Source organism: Labeo rohita, chromosome 23, assembly GCF_022985175.1.
Source record: "Labeo rohita strain BAU-BD-2019 chromosome 23, IGBB_LRoh.1.0, whole genome shotgun sequence".
In the NCBI taxonomy this organism is placed as follows: Eukaryota; Metazoa; Chordata; class Actinopteri; order Cypriniformes; family Cyprinidae; genus Labeo; species Labeo rohita.
In genome coordinates, this window is record NC_066891.1 from 83,295 (window position 1) to 104,263 (window position 20,969).

Below are 20,969 nucleotides of genomic sequence, written 5' to 3' on the forward strand. Positions count from 1 at the left end.
ACTGTCTCACAAATGGATCCTGTGCAGTGAATGGGTGCCGTCAGAATGAGAGTCCAAACAGCTGATAAAAACATCACAATAATCCACAATCAATCCACACCACTCCAGTCCATCAGTTAACATCTTGAGAAGACAAAAGATGAAATATATCCATCATTAAGACGATTAAATCCATAATCCAAAATAACACTTCCTCCAGTGAAAAAGTGGTCTGGTCTGAATCAGGAGAGAAATCTGCACAGATCAAGCACCGTTTACAACCCAAAACAGTTCTAAACAAATATGTGGCTGGATTTTGATCTGACAGACAACAGGAGATGGACTTTTTAGTTAAAAATATCTTAATGATGGATCTTTTTCAGCTTTTGTCTTCTCAAGATGTTAACTGATGGACTGGAGAGTTGTGGATTACTTTTGCATTATTGTGATGTTTTTATCAGCTGTTAGGACTCTCATTCTGACGGCACCCATTCACTGCAGAGGATTCATTGGTGAGCAAGTGATTGTATTTCAGAATCATGTTCTTATTACAGTTGGATTCATGAGTTTAATGCTGAACATGTGAAAACTCTCTCCCTCACACACACACACACACACATCTGTGCTGTGTTTGCAGCTCATGTTTACTGCACACAAAGTAAATATTCTTCAATACAAACAAGCTCAAAGTACAGATTCACATACACACACACACACAGCAGGACCTCATTTCTCACACAGGAGGTAAGTGAAAACTGAATATGTATTTTCAAGTGAAATCTATAAGAATCTTGTGAGTTATTAATAATGTTGCAATAATCTGAATCAGTGGACAGACGGAGACTGATGGTCTGATCTGTTTAGATTAGTTTAGTTTTATATCAGCGGTGCATCTGATTAACAAACCAGACTAACCTCAAGTGATAAACACTGATTAGTTACAGTATTTCAAGTTCAGAACCATTTCTTCTTTTTCTTATATTATTTCTAGCTGTTAACTGTTTAGAAATGACATTTTAGATCAGATCAGTGTTTTGGTTTCTGGGTAGAAATATATGAAAAGAAGTAGAGAATGAAAATCATAAATGTTCTTGTTATATTTCAAACTGTAAAAAGTACTTGGGAGTTTTATTTTGTCAGTTTCTCTAAAAGACTAAATATTTTTAATATGTAAAGCAGTCATCATGTGATAGAGCTACATGTCCAAATCATCCTTCTGGAATTTATTGATTAGTAAAACAGCACTTATGTGTTTTTCAAAACTTGTAGTTTCAATTTACGTCATCATTAAAACAGATAAAGCTGAATCTGGTGAAAATAAACTGCCTTAACTAACGGTCACACACTCGTGTGAAGACGTTTCATCTTCTGATGTGAATCAAAGTTCAGGTTTGCTCATGCAAAACATTTGACCAATAGAAGGTCTGAACAGCTCAGACTGACCTCTGGATCACCTGTGATTGGCTGGGGGAACATCAGCCCTGTTATCCAGTGACGTATCCGTGCTTCATTGGTCTGGAAATCAGACTGAAGCCACTTTCAAACCGTCATCTCTATATGAGGACACTGTCATTTCCTGTCCATGAGTGAGTGAGTATGTGAATGCATTGTACATACATAATCATGTGTGTGTTTGAAGGTCATCATGAAGGCCGCCTCGTCCGACAGCGGCTCCGTCTCTGTGGGAAACGAATATACAGATGAGCTTGAGAATCCAGAGTCCAGTGACGACACCGAGTTCTGGAGGAAAGGTGTGTGAGAGGATAAAAACCTGAAAGTCAAAGAACACACATGATAAATGATGTGATATTTCATGTGTAAAAAGGTTTGTGTGAGAGTTTGGGGATAGAAAACATCATTAGCTCAGAAAAAAAAAACACACAATGGAATTTAAAGGAAAGACCCTACAGAGACAAACACAAACGCGTATGTGTGTGTGTGTGTATTCTTTCTCCAACATTCCTCTGCTCGTTGACTGACTGTAGTTTATTCAGCTGCTCAACCTCCTCTGACCTTTAACCTCAGCGTTTAACACATAGTCATCTACCTCTGCTGTCCCCCTAGCAACACTCTAGCAACCACTCAGATCCACCTAAAGCTTTGCTCAGCCTCTCTGACTGAATCCAATTTTTGTGCATATCTGATTGCAGTTTGATTATATTTATCAAACTGATCATAGTTTTACAAATTCATTTCAAGCTACATTCATATGAGGTTCGAAATCCTATTCATTCCTATACATGTATTAAGTACACTGTAAAAAAACAATTTGTTGAGTCAACTTAAAATAATTTGTAACCTGGCTGCCTTAAAATTTTTTAAAAGTTCACTCAGCTCAAAAAAAGTTTATTCAACTTGAAATGTTAAATTATACAAAGTGACAACTTGAAGTTGAATCAACTTAAAATTTTAAGGCAGCTGGGTTGCTTACCCATCTGTTAAGTTTAGCAAACACAAATATCTAAGTTGTTACTTAGTACAACATAACATTTCAAGTTGACTAAACTTATTTTAGTTAACTGAACTTAAAATTTTAAGGCAACGGGGTAACAAATTATTTTAAGCTGACATGTATATTTGTAGCAGTAGCCAACAATACATTGTATGGGTCAAAATTATCGTTTTTTCTTTTATGCCAAAAATCATTAGGATATTAGGTAAAGATCATGTTCCATTAAGATATTTGAGGAATTTCCTACCATAAATATATCAAAATGTAATTTTTGATTAGTAATATGCATTGTTAAGAACTTCATTTGAACAACTTTAAAGGTGATTTTCTCAGTATTTTGATTTTTTTGCACCCTCAGATTCCAGATTTTCAAATAATTGTATCCCAGCAAACTATAAATTAATACCAAGCTTATTTATTTAGCTTTCAGATGATGTATACATCTCAATTTAAAAAAAAAAGAGCCTTATGACTGGTTTTGTGGTCCAGGGTCACAATTCACATTTCTAGAAATCCACAATTCAGTTCAACCACAGTGATCGCTGGATTTTGCGTAGCTTTTTTGCCACATAAGACGTAAACACATCAGACTTTTTTTTATTAAAAACACACTGAATGTCTTTACAAAAACCTTTTTTTCTAACAGTGTATGCTAAACAAGACATAAATGTCTGTAGTGGTAAAGAGAAATAATGTGTTCTCATAAAAAAAAAAAAAAAAAAACTGGCCAAAATATATTTTAAATATATATAAAATATATACTAAACAGTGAGGTTCAGTTGAAAATATATTTAGTTTTAACCTTCATATACTTCAAAATGTATTTTAGGGGCAGGAAAAACATATTTCCAGTCTTGCAGTATATATTTATTAAAATATATTTATATTTTTTAAGTATATTTTAAAAAATGCTTTACAATTCTATTTATATTTACATAAATATGTTTTGAAAACTATTTTAGCAAATATATTTTTGGTCATTTTAAAATTTAAAACATAGTAGTATATATAAATAGTATAATATATAAATATATACACGTTTGTTCATTTATATATTTATTTGCCGTATGGGAAGGCTCATAAATGTGATTGTGTGTGTGTTAAGATTCGTCTCTGCGCAGGATCGGACCGGCGCCCTCTGTCGGTCGCTGGCGGTGGCACGTGTGTGCCGTGATCGGTGGAACGGCTCTGATTCTGCTGCTGCTGATCATCGCTGTGTCTGTGATCCGTGAGTAAAACACAATGAAAAAAAAAAAAAAACAAGAGTATGTTATTTCACATTTGTCTTTATTAATTTTTAAATAACTGTCTTTTATATTGTCACTGGACTAATGGTTCAAGTCGAAAAGATCGTATTTATTCGAGTTTAACGCATATGATCGTAATTACGAGTGTGGAACTCATAATTGCTCAAAAATCAACCATAATTTATGACACACGTTTGTTTCTGATGAACAAAGGTTAAAATTGCTTTTTAAAACTGCTTTGTAGAAAAGGCTTTAAATGCACCTTATGTAACGCATCTATAATAAAGCCAAAACTTAAACAAACATGGAATTTATGAACACAAATAAGTTCCTAATTTCTAGACAGTATTTTACAAATGTTCAAAGTAGAACTATTAATAAAAAATAACGACGTTTAATTTGTTCATAAGTGTAACTGTGTTTTATTAGATGTGAAGTTTGACAGGAAGTTCTCAACTACAGAGACGAACATACAGAATCTGACGCAAACGCTCGTGAGCGTCATAACCAGAACACGTGACCTAGAGGAATACGGTAATGTAGCCTTCATCATCTATCATCCAAATGAAACGACTTTCTCATCTGACGTCATCAGTCGCAATAACTGAACTAGAAAATAAACTAGAAAATAAAAAGTCCTCCCTATTATTTATTTTACTGTTTTTTTTGTTAAAGGGGTCATCGGATGCCCATTTTCCACAAGTTGACATGATTCTTCAGGTTCTTAATGAAAAGTCTCTAATGTACTTTGGTTAAAAATTCTCAATGGTTGTGTAAACAACACCCTTTTTACCTTGTCAAAATGAGCTCTGCAAAAATCATCCCTTTCTGGTCGAGGCTGCTTTAAATGCAAATGAGCTCTGCTCGCCCCGCCCCTCTCTTCTCTCTGTGGAGTGACGAGCCTGTTTACTTTAGCCGCATTTAGCCACGTTTAGCTGCTAAACTTGCTAACTAGCACATTATTATTAAAGGCGATCGTAAATATTCATTAAAAACCCCTTATACTCACTTCTGCTGTAAGTGAAGCTGGATCACGAATCATTCGTGCGAACATAGACGGATATATGTAGATCGGGAGGCGCATTCCCAAACGTAATCTACTGCATCTTCAGCGGCTCAGATGTCGGGAGTAAATGACGACCACTGTATTCATTATTACATTTAGCAACACAACACCTCAATCGCTCAATCTGAGATATTCTTGTTACATCCCTGCTCCGGCATCAAAACAATGGAGGTCGGACTGTTACAGCTGATCTGAGGTAAAACGCTCTTGTCAATCAACTATTGTGGGAGTGGCCTCTGTCATGTGACGCCACAACGTCAGGCATCTGAGAACGGCTTGATTTGAAAAAGGGAATATTATTTTTACAGATGAATTAAAAACCACTGCATGGATTTTTATCATTATAGGGTAGATTTGTACATACACTGCCAACACACATTAATGTTCAAACAACATGAAAAAGTGAACTTGGCATCCGATGACCCCTTTAACTATGTCACAGCATAGAAGTAAAATATGTTTTAAAATGGTCTGTGTGTGTGTTCAGGACATAAACTGCTTTTGGAGATCAGCACTCTGGAGTTTAACCAAGAGGGGATGCAAAGCATGATTACTGATAGTAAGTAGCACATAAATACACATGCAGACAAACCAAACCAGAAAAAACAATGTAAATATGTACGTATGTGTGTGTTTAGTGTCGGATTCGGTGCAGGCGCTCCATGACAGAATTTCAGATCTGAAGTGCCAGATTAACAAGATAAGGAACAACAGTAAGTGATGCTGCAGTGGTTTGTGCTGGTGTTTATCTCTGATGCGCTGAACGTAACACGCGTGTGTGTTCAGACACGCAGGAGCTGTGCTGTCCAGACGGGTGGCTGCTCTTCTCCTCATACTGTTACTTCTTCTCTAATGACGGGATGAACTGGAACGCAGCCAAAGACGAGTGTAAGAAGAAGAGATCAGAGTTACTCGTCTTGAAAAGCAGACAGGAGAAGGTCAGAGCTGATTTGTAATGTACAACTAAACCAACACTGATAAACCAAAAAACAACTAATGAACCAAATCAACAAACAAAACAACACAAGTAAACCTACAACACCAAAACACAACTAAACTAACACAAATAAACTAAAACAACACAAATTAACTAAAATGTCTTAACCAACATAACCAAACCAAAACAACGAAACCAATGCAAAAAACCCAAAACAACTAAACCAGCAGAACTTAAGCAACAGCACCAGATGCACAACTAAACTAAAACAACTAATTAACACAGCTAAACCAGTGGAACTAAACCAAAAATAAAGTAACAACTAATGAATCTCAACAAACAAAACAACACAAGTAAACCAACAACACCAAAACACAACTAAACTAACACAAATAAATTAAAACTAATAAATCAACATAAATGAACCAAAACAACCAAACCAACACAGCTAAACTAAAGCAACACAAATGAACTAAAATGGCAAAACAAATAAACCAAAACAATTTAACCAAAGCAAGTAAACCAACATAAATGAACTAAAATGACTAAGCCAACATAACTAAACCAAAAAGACTAACCAATGCAAATAAACCAAAACAACTAAACAAAAATGACTAAACAAAAACCACTTAACCAAAACAACTAAAGCAACACAACTAAACATAAATAGACCAAAACAACTAAACCAACACAAATGAGCCAGAATGACCAAACTAAAACAACTAAACCAGTTAAATAAACCAAAACAACTAAACCAGCATATATAAACCAAAAGGACTAAACCAACACAAATGAACTAAAATGACTAAACCAAAACATCTAAACCAACACAACTGAAACAAATCAATTAAACCAGTGGAACTAAACCAAAAATAGAGTAAGAACTAATGAACCACAACAAACAAAACAAACCAACAGTAAACCAACAGCACTAAAACACAAATAAATTAAAACTAATAAACCAACATAAATGAACCAAAACAACCAAACCAACACAACTAAACTAAAACAACACAAATGAACTAAAATGACTTAACCATTATAACCAAAACAACGAAACCAATGCAAAAAAAAACAAACAAAAAAAACACTAAACCAGCATATATAAACTAAAATGGCTAAACCAACACAAATGAACTAAAATAACTAAACCAAAACATCTAAACCAACACAACTAAACCAGGGGTCACCAAACTTGTTCCTGGAGGGCCGGTGTCCTGTAGAGTTTACCTCCAACTTTTCTCAAAACACCTGCCTGGAAGTTTCAAGTATACCTAGTAAGACCTTGATTACCTGGTTCAGGTGTGTTTAATTAGGGTTGGAACTAAACTCTGCAGGGACACCGGCCCTCCAGGACCGGATCTGGTGACCCCTGAACTAAACAAACGCAACTAAACCAACATGAGTAAATCTAAACAACTAAACCATTAAAACTAGCCCATAACCACCAAACACACAACTAAAGCAGCATGTTTATTCAAAATAAGTGTTTTGGTAATCATGTATATATGTGTTCAGAGTTTCGTGGTCAGTAAGACCAAGCCTCTGTTCTACTGGTTGGGTTTGACTGACGGCCGCACCGGCGAGTGGGAATGGCTGGACGGGACACCGTACACCATCGTCAGAAGGTGAGTGTGTGTGTCCACCGGGAGTAGCCTCAGTCACACTCCACTGTTCATCACGTGTGTGTGTGTGCAGTGAATGGATGCCCGGTCAGCCGGATGACTGGAAGGCTCACGGGTTGGGAGGCGGTGAAGACTGCGCTCACTTTCACCGCGACGGACGCTATAACGACGATCACTGCTCTCGCCGCTACCGCTACGTCTGCAAAGCTAACACAACCTCCGTCTGAGACACCAACAGCAACAACACTTCACAACAACACCACATCAAACCAGCAAACATCAGTGTGAACAGACTAATAATGTGTAACATTTCATGATAGAAAAGGTTTCAGATTCTTATATTTACTGTATATAAACAACAAAAACGATACATTTACAGTCATGTGAAAAAGTTCGGACACCCTATTGAATTTCATGGTTTTCTGTATCAGGACATAATAAAAAATGATCTGGTTCTTGGCAGGTCTTAAAATTTGGAAAATAAATCCTCAGATAAACATCATCACATGACATATCACACTGTGTCATTATTTATTTAAGAAAAATACAGCCAAGAGGGAAAGGCCATGTGTGACGAAGTTAGGACACCCTATGAGTCAACTGCCTGTAGCAGCAATAACTTGAAGCGTTCATTTTCTGTGTGACTTTATCAGTCTCTCACATCATTCTGGAGGAATCTGGACCACTCTTCTTTTCAATGTTGCTCCAGTTTATTGAGGTTTGTGGGCATTTGCTTATGCACAGCTCTCACCACAGCATTTGAGTCAGGATGAGCTCTAGACATGGACTGGACTGTTGCAACACTTTGATTCTTTTCTTTTCAGCCATTCTGTTGTAGATTTGCTGGTTTGCTTGGGATTATTGTCCTGTTGCATGACCCAATTTTGGCCCAACATTAGATGTCGGACAAATGCCTTCACATTTGACTGTAGAATACTTTGATATACAGAGGAGTTGATGGATAACTCAATAACTGTGAGGTGCCCAGGTCCTGTGGCTACAAAACAAGCCCAAAATGATCAGCCCTCCTCCAGCATGCTTGTCTTTTGGTATGAGGTGTTTGTGCTGATATGCTCTTTAGGTTTTCACCAAACTTGGCGCTGTGCATTATGGCCAAACATCTCCACGTAGGTCTCGTCTGTTTAAAGGACATTATTCTAGAAGACTTGTGTTTTGTTCAGATGTAACTTTGCAGACCTAAACTGTGCTGCAATGTTTTTTTTTTAAATAGAAGATGCTTTCTTCCAAACATGCCATTTTTGTCACATATTTTTCTAATGGTATTGTCATGAACTTTATCATTTAACATGTTAACTGAGGCCTGTAGAGTCTGAGGTGTAGTTCTTGGGTTGTCTGCCATTTCTCTGAGCTTTACACGGTCTGATCTTGCAGTGAATTTTCTGGGACGTCCACTCCTGGAAGGAGAGGTGTCTGTTTTAAATGTTTTCCACTTGTGAATAACCTTCAAATAGTTTGGAAATGGCCGTATTACTCTTCTCAGATTGATAGCAGCAACAATTGCTTCTCTAAGATGATTGCTGATGTCTTACCTCCTTGGCATTGTGTTAACTCACACCTGAAGGCTCCAGACCAGCAAACTGCCAAAGCTTATGCGTTTATAGAGGCGCTCAGACTTGCTGATGATCAGTTAATTCAAGGTATTTGATCAGCAGTGCTTGACTGTTATTTATCCTCTTAATTCCAGTGTTAACAGTAAGGGTGTCCTAACTTTGTCACACATGGCTTTTCCATTTCGGCTTTATTTTTGTTCAGTAAATAATGACACGGTGCAATTTGTCATGTGTTGTTGTTCATCTGAGGTTTTATTTTCGATATTTTAAGACCAGCCAAGGACCAGTTTTGTTTTAATGATGTCCTGATACGGAAAACCATGGAATTCAATAGGGTGTCCTAACTTTTTCACATGACTGTATGTTTAATTTTTATTTCACATTGATTTTGGAGGCATAACAATGAATTTTAGTTTAGTTAGTCATGTTTTAGTTTAGTTTCTCACGTCATTGTGCTACAAAAAAAATGTTGCTCTGGATAAAAAAGAAATAAATGTAACATTGTATTTTTTATCGCTGAAAGGAATATCTTACCTAAAGATGAACGTTAGCTGAAAATCTGCTCACCCTCAGGCTTACCAATGGATCCTCTGCAGTGAATGGGTGCCGTCAGAATGAAAGTCCAAACATTTGATAAAAACATCACAATAACCTGTATGGATTATGGACTCAAGATGTTAACTGATGGACTGGAGTGGTGTGGATTACTTGTGGGTTATTGTGATGTTTTTTATCTGCTGTTTGGACTCTCATTCTGACGGCACCCATTCACTGCAGAGGATCCACTGGTGAGCAACTAATGTAATGACACGTTTCTACAAATCTGATGAAGAAACAAACTCATCCAAATCTTGGATGCCCTGAGGATGAGCACAGTTTCAATTAATGTTCATTCATGTGTTGTTACAGTAATATTATTACAATAATGCTACTGTATACCAATGTACTAGTAATACTGTACTATGTTTAGATCACTTCTAAGAATGCTGTGATAATCTAGTACTATTGCAATAAAGTGAATATAAACATGATGCATCAAAATGTTTCAAGGATCACTGAGAATCTAAAAAATAAAGCTAATAGATGTCCAGTTTATTAATAAAGATGACAACACAGGCTATATACATCACTTATATTGTCCCATTTTGTTCACAAGTTTAAAAAAGTCCAATGTACAATTTTTCAATGCAATCTAAGTGGTAATCAGTAATTAAAAGCAAAATTATATATAAAGAAAAAAAACATGCTTATTTTAAATTACACAATATTTACAGGAAATATATAAGCCTTCTTTAAAACTGAACAAAATATGATTGCTAATTACGCTACTATTCAGACATTTGTGGTCAGTAAGATTTTATTTTAATTTTTTGAAAGAAATTAATACTTATATTTATCAAGGCTGCATTCATTCGATCAAAAGGGACTGTAAAGGCATTTATAATGTTACAGTGGATTTCTATTTCAAATAAATGCTGTTCTTTGGAACTTTTTATTCACTGTGAATCCTGAGAAATAAAATGTATGACCACAAAAATGTATTTCCACAAAAATATTGTGTGGCGCAACATTGATAATGATTGATAATGGTTTCGTGAGCAGCAAATCAGCATATTAGAATGATTTCTGTAGGATCATGTGACGCTGAAGACTGGAGTAATGATGCTGAAAATTCAGCTGCGCATCAAAGAAAAAAATTACAGTTTAACAGATATTCACATAGAAAACAGCTGTTTTACATTCTAATAATATTTCACAATTTTACTGTATTTTTGATCAAATAAATGCAACATTGGTGGGCAGAAAAGGCTTCTTTCAAAAACATTTAAAAACCCCAAACATTTGAACAATACTTCTATCTCTCTACCTCCAGGTGGGTTTGACATTTTTATCACGTGAACCGCGAGTAAGCGCCAAGTTTTCAGAGGCGGTGCTGCTGCTGCTTTTCCTCTGCTGTCCAGCGGGGGGCAACGGGTGAGCAATTCCTGTAGGCGTCTGCTGCAGCTTATGGACCTGAGAGAGCCTGAGTGATGCCGCGCGGGTCAGCGGAGCCGGTTTAGGCTGATTTCCAGGAGCGGTGGCGTGGCGCGTTGTTGACGCCATGGTGTTGCGAACGAAGCTGGGTGATTTGATTGTCGAATTGGGACGGTCGACGACGTGGAGTGTAGTGCGACACATCTTCTCCTTTGGTCGAACTGCTTGTGTCTTCTTTGGGACGTTGGGGATGTTGAGGACGTTTCGTCCGGGTCGCTCTTGAATCGGCGCAGCAGAACTACTGGGCTGCCGGAGAGGAACAAGCTTCCTCAAACTCGCGGTGTCAGAGGAGCTCACACATTTAGGAGATGATGATGATGGTTTAATAGAAGATGAAGGCGATTTCGCAGGAATAGATGCTCTGTTTTTAGAACTGAAGGTTCGTTTGCTGATTGTTTGTTTCGCTCCAGTGCTGGTTTTGGGCGACTCCTTCATAGGTTGGACATTATCTTTAGTTTTGCTCTGTGATTCATCCTTAATAACCTTGGATTCTACTACTAAACTGATTTGTGAAGGGTCAAAGGTCACATCTGGAGTCACTTCTTCATTTGCCGATGTTTCCTGACTTTGCATTTGATGGTCGTTGCTCTGCGATTCCTGTATGGAAAGAGTCTTATTTTGGATCTCCGGCTCCTCTGTCGTGTCTGTGATGGAGAGTGAGTGTATTGGAGGAAGTACGAGTGTATCTGCTCCACAGAGGTCAAAGGTCACGCTCTTCTGTTGTGGTGAGTGTTGTGGACTGGGAGGGCTCGTCTCGAGCAGCTCCACAAGCCCCTCCCTTTTTAATGACGCTGCCACATCTGCTTCGCTATTGGACCGTAAGCCAGAGACTCCGCCCACACTCTCATGCCCAGCCCACGAGTGCCGCTTATCCTCCGACTCCTTCAGACGCTTGCGCCGAGACTCCTCCCACATTCCTCGCTCCACGTTCTCCTGAGGAGAGAAAGAATATATAAAATATAAAAGACCAGGAAACCGCAATGGACTGCTACACAATGTAAAAATAAATACATAATAATAAAGATTTAAATAAATAAATGCGTAATAGAATAAATAATTTGATGTAATACAATAAATAAATAAAAAAATAAAAAAATAAATAAAATTATATTGAAAATTATTAGATATAAATAAGTGAACAATGAAGTGAACAATGAAGTAAACAATAACATTTTAAATAAAAAATAATATATTTAACAAAACAGTACTATTGTTTCGTAGAAGTAGAAAAGTTCATTATAATGTTTTTTTTTCCTTAATGATATGCTAAATTAAACTGGGTCTTTAAACATGAAAATTATAATTAAGTAAAAATAAATTTTTTATTAAATAAATCATTAATATATTAATAGAAAATGATAATATACACGAGAACCAAAAAGTTCATTAATTATACTTGTTTACCTAAAATTTTTATATTTAAAATCTGTATAATACTACAGTATACATTAGTAAATTAAACTGTTACTCTAATTATTACTCTAAACTGAGTTTTTAAACTATATATATATTTCCATGCATGGCAAGGAAAAAAGAAATGTAAGGTTTTTTGGATTTGTTTTACCTGAACAGCTTTTTTAAATTTAGAGCAGAAATTCTGGAAAATTCGGAAGCACTCGTCCAGTTTGAAGACGTCTCTGTCCTCACAGAAGAAATTGATCAGAGCGTCTCCTTCCTTCTGAACCTCATCAATACTGGTCCTCAAGTCCTCCAGAGCTTCAGTGGCGCTCTGAAACACACGACACATGATCAGACATGACTGTGACATGAGAACAAACATGTTACATTTCATAAATCACACAGGTGAAGGGTCAGAGGTCAAAGGTCACCTGTAGGAAGGTCTGCAGCTGTGTCAGGAGTTCATCATCTGTGTGGATATTCTGCTGTAACTGATGAACTCTTCTGGTAAGAGCGTCAAACTCTTCATGGATGCTGTCAACACACACACTACACAGACACACACATGCAGATTTGTACAGCAGACATCCATTATTTAATCCTAAACTGTTCCCACAAACATAACTTTCACAGAAAACCTTTGCAAAGAAATATTTAGACAGTAATATGATTGGTACGCAGCTGTATTTTAGTATGATTGCTACGTCAGTGTTTTATCAGTGAATGATTGTCGTTCTCACCGCGCTGATTGCTGAACATGCAGAAGTTTTTCTGGAAATATGAGCAGATCTTTCTTCTGAGCTTCCTGTAACAACACACACACACAAGTTTTACTGCATTCAGATTCTTTCTGACCTTTGTGTTACAGAAAAGAACAAGTGTGTTTTGTTTATCGCACTATAGACCAGCATAGACTCAGAGACCAACTCAGACTGATAGAGACCAGCTCAGACTGACAAAGACCCGCTGAGACCAGCTCAGACAGATAGAGACCAACTAATACTGATAGAGACCATCAAAGACTGACAGAGACCACCTCAGACTGACAGAGACCAGCTCAGACTGATAGAGACCAGCTCAGACTGACAGAAACCAGCTTAAAATGATAGAGACCAGGTCAGACTGACAGAGACCAGTTCAAATCGAAAAAGACCAAGTTAGACTGATAGAGACCAGCTCAGACTGTTAGAGACTGGCTCAGACTCAGAGACCAGCTCAAACTGGCAGAGACCAGCACAGATTTATAAAGCCCAACTCAGGCTTACAGAGACCCTCTCAGACTGATAGAGACCACCTCAGACTCAGAGACCAGCTCAGACTGATAGAGACCACCTCAGACTCAGAGACCAGCTCAGACTGATAGAGACCACCTCAGACTCAGAGACCAGCTCAGACTGACAAAGACCACCAGAGACCAGCACAGACTGATGAAGACTAGCTCAGAATGACAGAGACCAGCTCAAACTGACAGAGACCAGCTCAGCATGATAAAGACCAGCTCAGACTGATAAAGCCCAGCTCAGATTGACAGAAACCAGCAGAGACCAGCTCAGACTAATAGAGACCAGCCCAGACTGCCCGAGACCAGCTCAGACTCAGAGACCAGCTCAGACTGACAAAGACCCGCTGAGACCAGCTCAGACTGACAGAGACCAGCTCAGATTGACAGAGACTGGCTCAGACTCAGAGACCAGCTCAGACTGACAGAGACCAGCTCAGATTGACAGAGACTGGCTCAGACTCAGAGACCAGCTCAGACTGACAGAGACCAGCTCAGATTGACAGAGACTGGCTCAGACTCAGAGACCAGCTCAGACTGACAAAGACCCGCTGAGACCAGCTCAGACTGACAGAGACCAGCTCAGACTGACAGAGACCAGCTCAGATTGACAGAGACTGGCTCAGACTCAGAGACCAGCTCAGACTGACAGAGACCAGCTCAGATTGACAGAGACTGGCTCAGACTCAGAGACCAGCTCAGATTGACAGAGACTGGCTCAGACTCAGAGACCAGCTCAGACTGACAAAGACCCACTGAGACCAGCTCAGACTGACAGAGACCAGCTCAGACTGACAAAGACCCGCTGAGACCAGCTCAGACAGATAGACACCAACTCAGACTGACAGAGACCAACTTAGACTGATAGAGACCAGCTCAAACTGACAGAGACCAGCTCAGACTGATAAAGACTAGCTCAAACTGATAAAGACCAGCTCAGACTGACAGAAACCAGCAGAGACCAGCTCAGACAGTCAGAGACCAGCTCAAACTGATAGAGACCAGCTCAGACTGACAGAGACCAGCTCAGACTGACAAAGACCAGCACAGACCGATAGAGACCAGCTCAAACAGACAGAGACCAACTTAGACTGACAGAGACCAGCTCAGATTGACAGAGACTGGCTCAGACTCAGAGACCAGCTCAGACTGACAAAGACCAGCACAGACAGATAGAGACCAACTCAGACTGACAGAGACCACCTCAGATTCAGAGACCAGCTTAGACTGTTAGAGACCAGCTCAGACTGACAGAGACCAGCTTAAACTGAAAAAGACCAGGTTAGACTGATAGAGACCAGCTCAGACTGATAGAGACCTGGTCAGACTAACAGAGACTAGCTCAGACTGATAGAGACTGGCTCAGACTCAGGGACGAGCTCAGACTGAGAAAGACCAGCAGAGACCAGCTCAGACAGATAGAGACCAGCTCAGACTGACAGAGACCAACTTAGACTGATAGAGACCAGCTCAAACTGACAGAGACCAGCTCAGACTGATAAAGACTAGCTCAAACTGATAAAGACCAGCTCAGACTGACAGAAACCAGCAGAGACCAGCTCAGACAGTTAGAGACCAGCTCAAACTGATAGAGACAAGCTCAGACTGACAGAGACCAGCTCAGACTGACAAAGACCAACTCAGACTGATAGAGACCACCGCAGACTCAGAGACCAGCTCAGACTGACAGAGACCAGCAGAGACCAGCTCAGACTGCTACACTTACCAGAGCAACAAAGTGCAGCAGGTTGATTCCAGGTTTGTTGGCTTTAGTATCAGCTAATGACAGCAGAGAGGAGAGTCTGAAGCCCACAGCATTACCAGCACATCCACCCTGAGACACAGACAGACAGAGACAGATGAGAGAGACACAGACAGACAGAGACAGATGAGAGAGACACAGACAGACAGAGACAGATGAGAGAGACACAGACAGACAGAGACAGATGAGAGAGACACACAGACAAATACATCATAAGTTTGGGTTTAATACTGTCACCATCAGTGAGATCCTCATTGCTTTTCTGCCATACATTTTTATCATGCAAGTGAATTTTGAATTTCAAACCCACAATTTTGCTGTTTCTAGTGCCATACTTTACCGTATGAGCTTCAGAAAATCTTGGAGAAATGAAAATAATTTAGAATTTTGACCATCTTAATATTATATTATATGTATGTATATGTATATGCATGTAGTTGTAAATAAGAGTACCAGACTTACAGCATTCATGATGTTTCCAGCCTGCAGCACTAAATGAAGGACATTGTGAAGCTCCTCACAGCTCAACAGCTCTGTAGACAGAAGATCATCAGCAGATGAATGTGACGCTGAATGTGTTCACATACAGAAATCTGTAAGCAATGATGTATTTTAGACCGGTGGAATCACATGAGCAGATGTTGATCACCTTTAATGGCGCTCAGGATGACGGCCGTGTCGTGTTTCATGACGGTATACGAAGGGAAAAACTCTTCCTTTAACAGCAGAGCCTCGAGACGGATCTCGTACCTGGAGAAATGCAGAAGAACCAGCTCAAATTAGATCTGGACCAGATCAGATCACGGCCAGAAACCGTTTCCCACCAGCGTGTACCTGGGTAAATGGATGAGTTTGTGTATAAAAGCATCAGGCGGAGCCAAGACTTTAGGGTTCCCATTGAACATCTGAAGATTCTTCACCTGTCAATCAATCAATCAACTAATCAATCATCAATCAATCATCTGCTCAATGGTTAATCGGTCGAATCTTTACCTCGTGCTCCTCCGGCAGGAGCTTCAACAGCTCTCTGAGAGACTCTGCACTGAGGACGCTCGTGTTTCCATGAAGAATATCCTCCAGAAGACTCTCGCTGGACCTACAGGACATACAGAATAAATGAGAGCAAACAAACGAAACACACACACACACACAAGATCCAGTCTTACTTTTTGAAGTGTTTCAGAAAAATGGAGATATGCAAGCTTCTTTTGGAGTCCAGGATGGTGATCTAAAGAGAAACACACACTTATAAATGTCTGTAGTAATCGTATCAGTAACATCATAAAACCAGTGTTATTTTACTAGCATTAATATACTAAGTTTTTTGTTAATATTTTGTTTTTGTTTTTTTCTTTTTTTTTTTCGTTTACATTTTTAGCAGTTTGTTTTTTTGGATTTTTTTTTTTTTATATATATATGTCTATACAGTTTTTAATCAATATTTTTAGTTTGTTTTATTTTTATATTTCCCATTCTAATTTTTAGGTTTTAGTAGTTTTGTTATTTTTTTTATTTTTATAATTTGTATTATTATTTTTTTCTTAATGTCTATATAGTAGGACTGTCAAACGATTAATCGCATACAAAATACAAGTTTGAGTTTGCCTAATATATGTGTGTGTACAGTGTGTAATTACTATGTATGTATAACTACAAACTTATCATATATTCAAGAAATATTTACAAGTATATGTATTTATTATAATTTTTATAGAATTTATATTATATATAAAATATTTTGTATATAAATAACATATTTCTCGTCAATATATACATGAATTTGTGTGTATTTATATATACATAATAATTACACACAGTACACACACATATATTAGGCAAACTTTTATTTTGTATGCAATGAATTGCCATTAATCATTTGACAGCTCTACTATATAGTTTTTCATTAATTAATTATGAATTAATTATTGGTTTGAATTGTGTTTTCTTTTTGTTATGTTTTGAATTAGTTTTTTTTTTTTGTTGTTATATTTAAATTTTTTCAAGGTTTTAGTAATTTTTGTTGTATGTTTTTAACTTTTTTTTTCATGTTTTTTTTTAGAATATTTTGAAATAGTTTTTACATTTTTGGATATAATTTTTTCATTTTACTTAAGATTTTAGCAATTTGTTGTGTGCTTTGGTCAGTTTTTTTTGTAAATGTCTATATAGGTTTTAATGTTTTCAGATATGTGAATATAATATTAGACATTTTCAATTTGATTTGATTTGTTCTGTTTTCACTTTAAAGTGTGAGTAATTTTGTTGTATTGTCTTTTTTTTTGTTTCTATTTTTAAAAACATGCCTATGTATTTTTAGTTATTTTAGTACTTCAATTTAAACAATTTTTTCAATTTAAAAAAAATAGTTGTAGTTCACCCTGCATCAAACCCACAGTACTTTTTTTTTTTTTTTTTTTTTTTGCCTGATCTCAGTAGATCTCATGTGTGTCTCACCTGCGGTCTGAGGTCTTTCACAGAAGGGTGTCTTCGTCCGATCGTGCCGCTGGTTGCAGTGGATGACAGCGTGTCCTCTTGTCCAAACAGCTCTTCTATGGCTCTGATGTCGATGATGAGCGGACCCCTGCTGCTCCCGCCGAGGCTCCACAGGTTCGGCCCGTCCTGCTGCTTCACGCGATCTTCAGGAATCGGTTTCCAGTAGAAACTCCTCACCCTCCTCTTCCTCTCTGCTGGGTTTCCCACAGGCAGGAGCGGGGGAAGGGGAGGAGCTCGAGGCAGGTTGTTTTGGGGGGCGTGGCCATGTAATGAGGGAGGGGAAGCAACTGCCCCACCCTCTTTCTCAAAACTCCGCCTCTCACGGGTCAAAGAGACGCTGCTCATAGTAGAAGGGGATGTGGGTGGGGTCAGAAGATGATTGACAGCAGCACGAGTTGACCGCATGACATCATCAGAGTTTCTTAAACCACGGCTTCTATAAATAGACGCTTGAACACCAACATGAAAATCCAATGAGTTCAAACAACAAACCTCTGAAATCTCTGTAATACAAGAAAAACACACAACTCAATCTGTAAATAAAACCATCCTGTAAATTAATAAAATGCATACAAGCATCTTTTAAACGGTTCAATTTTTAAGGATTTTTAACTGAGATCCCACTTATCAAACAATGTCTTTCAAATTCTAAAAAAGATAAATAGATAAATAAAAATATATATTATAACAAAATGGCAAAAATAAAGTGAAGCACATGTGTCTCTACTACATTAAAGATGTTTTCTTTGGATTGTTTGACTACTCAAAAGAGAATATAGAAAAATATAACTTACTTAATTTGTGTTTCCCCCTAGCTAAATTTCACATACATAATTTCACATACACAGTACATGGAAACTGTCTGAAGCTCTGTTATTAATCCTAAACAAAACTATATCTCTGTATTATTCCTTTGTGTTTTCTAAGGTGTAAATTTATAAAAAAAAAAAAAAAATGCATGCAGGTTAACTGTTTGGTTACATCAGAAACAAGTTTCTCAGTCATGAGGAAAGTAGGAAACTGGCTCCGAACTTCAATAGCACATATCTTCAATTTCCCTCTTTTCACTCGCTTTCCTTCGCTTTTATAGAGCTAATGCGCGGTGCACATTTTACTTTCACTTTTAAATTAGCGGCATTCCGCGTCAGTTGCTTGAATCCAATTCAAGCTACAACAAAATACAACGTTACACTCACTTAGCCTATAAATTAAACTATAAATTAAATCATGGAACTTTTATTAACAAAACGAATACAAATAGCTTACACCATGCTATATGCCTAATATAAAATAACAAATAACTTAGGCTAGGCATAAAAGGAACCAAATAAATATAAGAAACGTAGAATGTTTATTAGCAAAACGAATAAGAAATAAATTACACAAAGTAACAATCAGCAAACACAGCAGAACCAAATAAATAAGAAACAAATGTTCACAAAACAAAAAAAAAAAAAAACACTGTAGCAAGTGCAGGAAATTTGAATTTATTGCCTTTACATTTTAAAATGTCATGTTTTTATTTATTTCGTATTTTATATTATTTGTTCTTTTTTATATTTTTTTTTATGTAATTTTATAGCATTTGTATTTGTTAAAACTAATTTTAAAATGTTATTTTAAAAGATGTATGTTTCCCACTATTTTAATACCTGTGTAAATGCATTTATGCCGCTTCAGAACCGCATTAAACGGTCTGTGTAAACGCACATTTACGCCGCTTCAGATTCGGTTTCTGTGCCGCCTTTGCTGCGTAAAGATGCCATATATGTGCTTTTTAAAATCATTACAAGCTTGTTGAAATTCAAAAAAGAATGGCTCTTTTGATCGTTTTTTTTCCTGCTAGTGAATCGCTTTAACTGAATGATCGAAGTTACGAGTTTGAATCAATCGGAGCGGTTCCAGCGTAAATGACGCATTTGATTCGGTTTGTGTTTTTTCGCGTCTTCAGTCATGTTTACACGACACTGTCAGTACTACTACTGGCTTTGCTCGCTAGCTTTTTAACATTAACTGAAATAAGCGAAGAAAGTATGGTGTTTACAAATAAAATATCCGTATTTCCACTCCAAATATAACATCCAACACAAATCTACTCCATATTGAGGTGAGTCACCTCAGCATAACTAAACAAGTAGAATCAACAAACAAGCTTGTCTGAACAGCTGAATCATGAAGATAACGCCGTATTCGCTTCTGTTAAACACAAACACTATATATGTCAGTTCCTCGTGAATATTATAATACATAACCGACAGTAGTGTAATATATTAACACATTAATTAGTGATGATCATCCGAATAATGAAAGGATATCATATTTTCATAACAAAACGATTAATTATACGACATTACCTTCATTCCATCAATAACGGAGGCATGTAAATATTCCGAGTCCGGTGAGTCTGACAGTAGCGCGCGCATGCGCAAACCACACGAACACGCACGCTTCAGTAAAACACTCAGATGTTTAAACTTAATAGTCATCTACTGCAGAGTTGTCGACATCTCCAATAGTCATTACATAAAAATAAAGCGAGCTTCAAATGTTTTTAATTTGAAAGCAGATGTGTGTGTGTGTGTGTGTGTGTGTGTGTGTGTGTGTGTGACTGATAAGAGCTCCGCCCGTCACACCCAACATAAACTGTCAGTCCCGTCATTTTCAGTGAATTCTATTATTTGCATGACTTTCACACACATAATTGCCCAGAATCATAAACAAACAAACTAAGAAACAAAAAAGTAAGGTAATATTTACCAACACAAATTACTCACAACAGCTTGAGACATCCGTCTAGCCAGTTTTTTCAAGATGATCGATTCTTTCTGATATTTGGACACAAACCTGTTCTGTATTTCAGATAAATGATTTGCAAACACTAATGCATGTGATTCCCAGCACACAGTTAAATGTGTTGACAAACTGACATGTGCAGAAAATAACAAAAAGGATTTGTAAAAATGAAAATCAAACAATACCAATAAATGTAAGCAATAAACAAATTATTTATAAAAAAAGTCCATAAAATGTTTACAGATTTTTCAGCTTTCTTATTTTTCAAACTGAATATTTTGTAGGTATTGTATTGAGGCATTGTTTAGGCACTTCTGCCTATAAAACCAAAAA

At 37.4% G+C, this 20,969-nt stretch overlaps 2 protein-coding genes across 2 annotated transcripts; one reads left to right on the plus strand and one right to left on the minus strand.

Annotated features, from left to right (window-relative positions):
• The first annotated feature begins 628 nt into the window (after positions 1 to 628).
• On the plus strand, positions 629 to 9,908 carry asgr1a (asialoglycoprotein receptor 1a). Its single transcript, XM_051096141.1, has 9 exons — positions 629 to 723; positions 1,619 to 1,730; positions 3,537 to 3,659; positions 4,108 to 4,212; positions 5,232 to 5,303; positions 5,383 to 5,457; positions 5,531 to 5,682; positions 7,200 to 7,309; positions 7,380 to 9,908. The coding sequence occupies exons 2-9, from the start codon at positions 1,625 to 1,627 to the stop codon at positions 7,531 to 7,533; spliced, it is 897 nt and encodes a 298-aa protein (XP_050952098.1). The 5' UTR covers positions 629 to 723; positions 1,619 to 1,624; the 3' UTR covers positions 7,534 to 9,908.
• A 40-nt stretch (positions 9,909 to 9,948) lies between these two features.
• LOC127154541 (FH2 domain-containing protein 1) lies at positions 9,949 to 20,430 on the minus strand. Its single transcript, XM_051096140.1, has 12 exons — positions 20,198 to 20,430; positions 17,805 to 18,346; positions 16,517 to 16,578; positions 16,344 to 16,446; positions 16,185 to 16,270; positions 16,000 to 16,100; positions 15,813 to 15,883; positions 15,315 to 15,422; positions 13,050 to 13,114; positions 12,741 to 12,858; positions 12,476 to 12,640; positions 9,949 to 11,844 (listed from the first exon to the last, which is right to left on the minus strand). The coding sequence occupies exons 2-12, from the start codon at positions 18,246 to 18,248 to the stop codon at positions 10,741 to 10,743; spliced, it is 2,427 nt and encodes an 808-aa protein (XP_050952097.1). The 5' UTR covers positions 18,249 to 18,346; positions 20,198 to 20,430; the 3' UTR covers positions 9,949 to 10,740.
• Positions 20,431 to 20,969: the final 539 nt, after the last annotated feature.

Excerpts from the sequence above, each read along its gene's own strand:
- asgr1a (XM_051096141.1), top strand. The coding sequence starts at position 1,625 with ATGAAGGCCGCCTCGTCCGACAGCGGCTCCGTCTCTGTGGGAAACGAA. Across the intron at positions 1,731-3,536 it reads CACCGAGTTCTGGAGGAAAG|ATTCGTCTCTGCGCAGGATC; the intron begins GTGTGTGAGAGG and ends GTGTGTGTTAAG. Across the intron at positions 5,304-5,382 it reads GCAAAGCATGATTACTGATA|TGTCGGATTCGGTGCAGGCG; the intron begins GTAAGTAGCACA and ends GTGTGTGTTTAG.
- LOC127154541 (XM_051096140.1), bottom strand. The coding sequence starts at position 18,248 with ATGCGGTCAACTCGTGCTGCTGTCAATCATCTTCTGACCCCACCCACA. Across the intron at positions 16,101-16,184 it reads AAACTCATCCATTTACCCAG|GTACGAGATCCGTCTCGAGG; the intron begins GTACACGCTGGT and ends GCATTTCTCCAG. Across the intron at positions 12,859-13,049 it reads CATGTTCAGCAATCAGCGCG|TGTGTGTGTTGACAGCATCC; the intron begins GTGAGAACGACA and ends GTGTCTGTGTAG.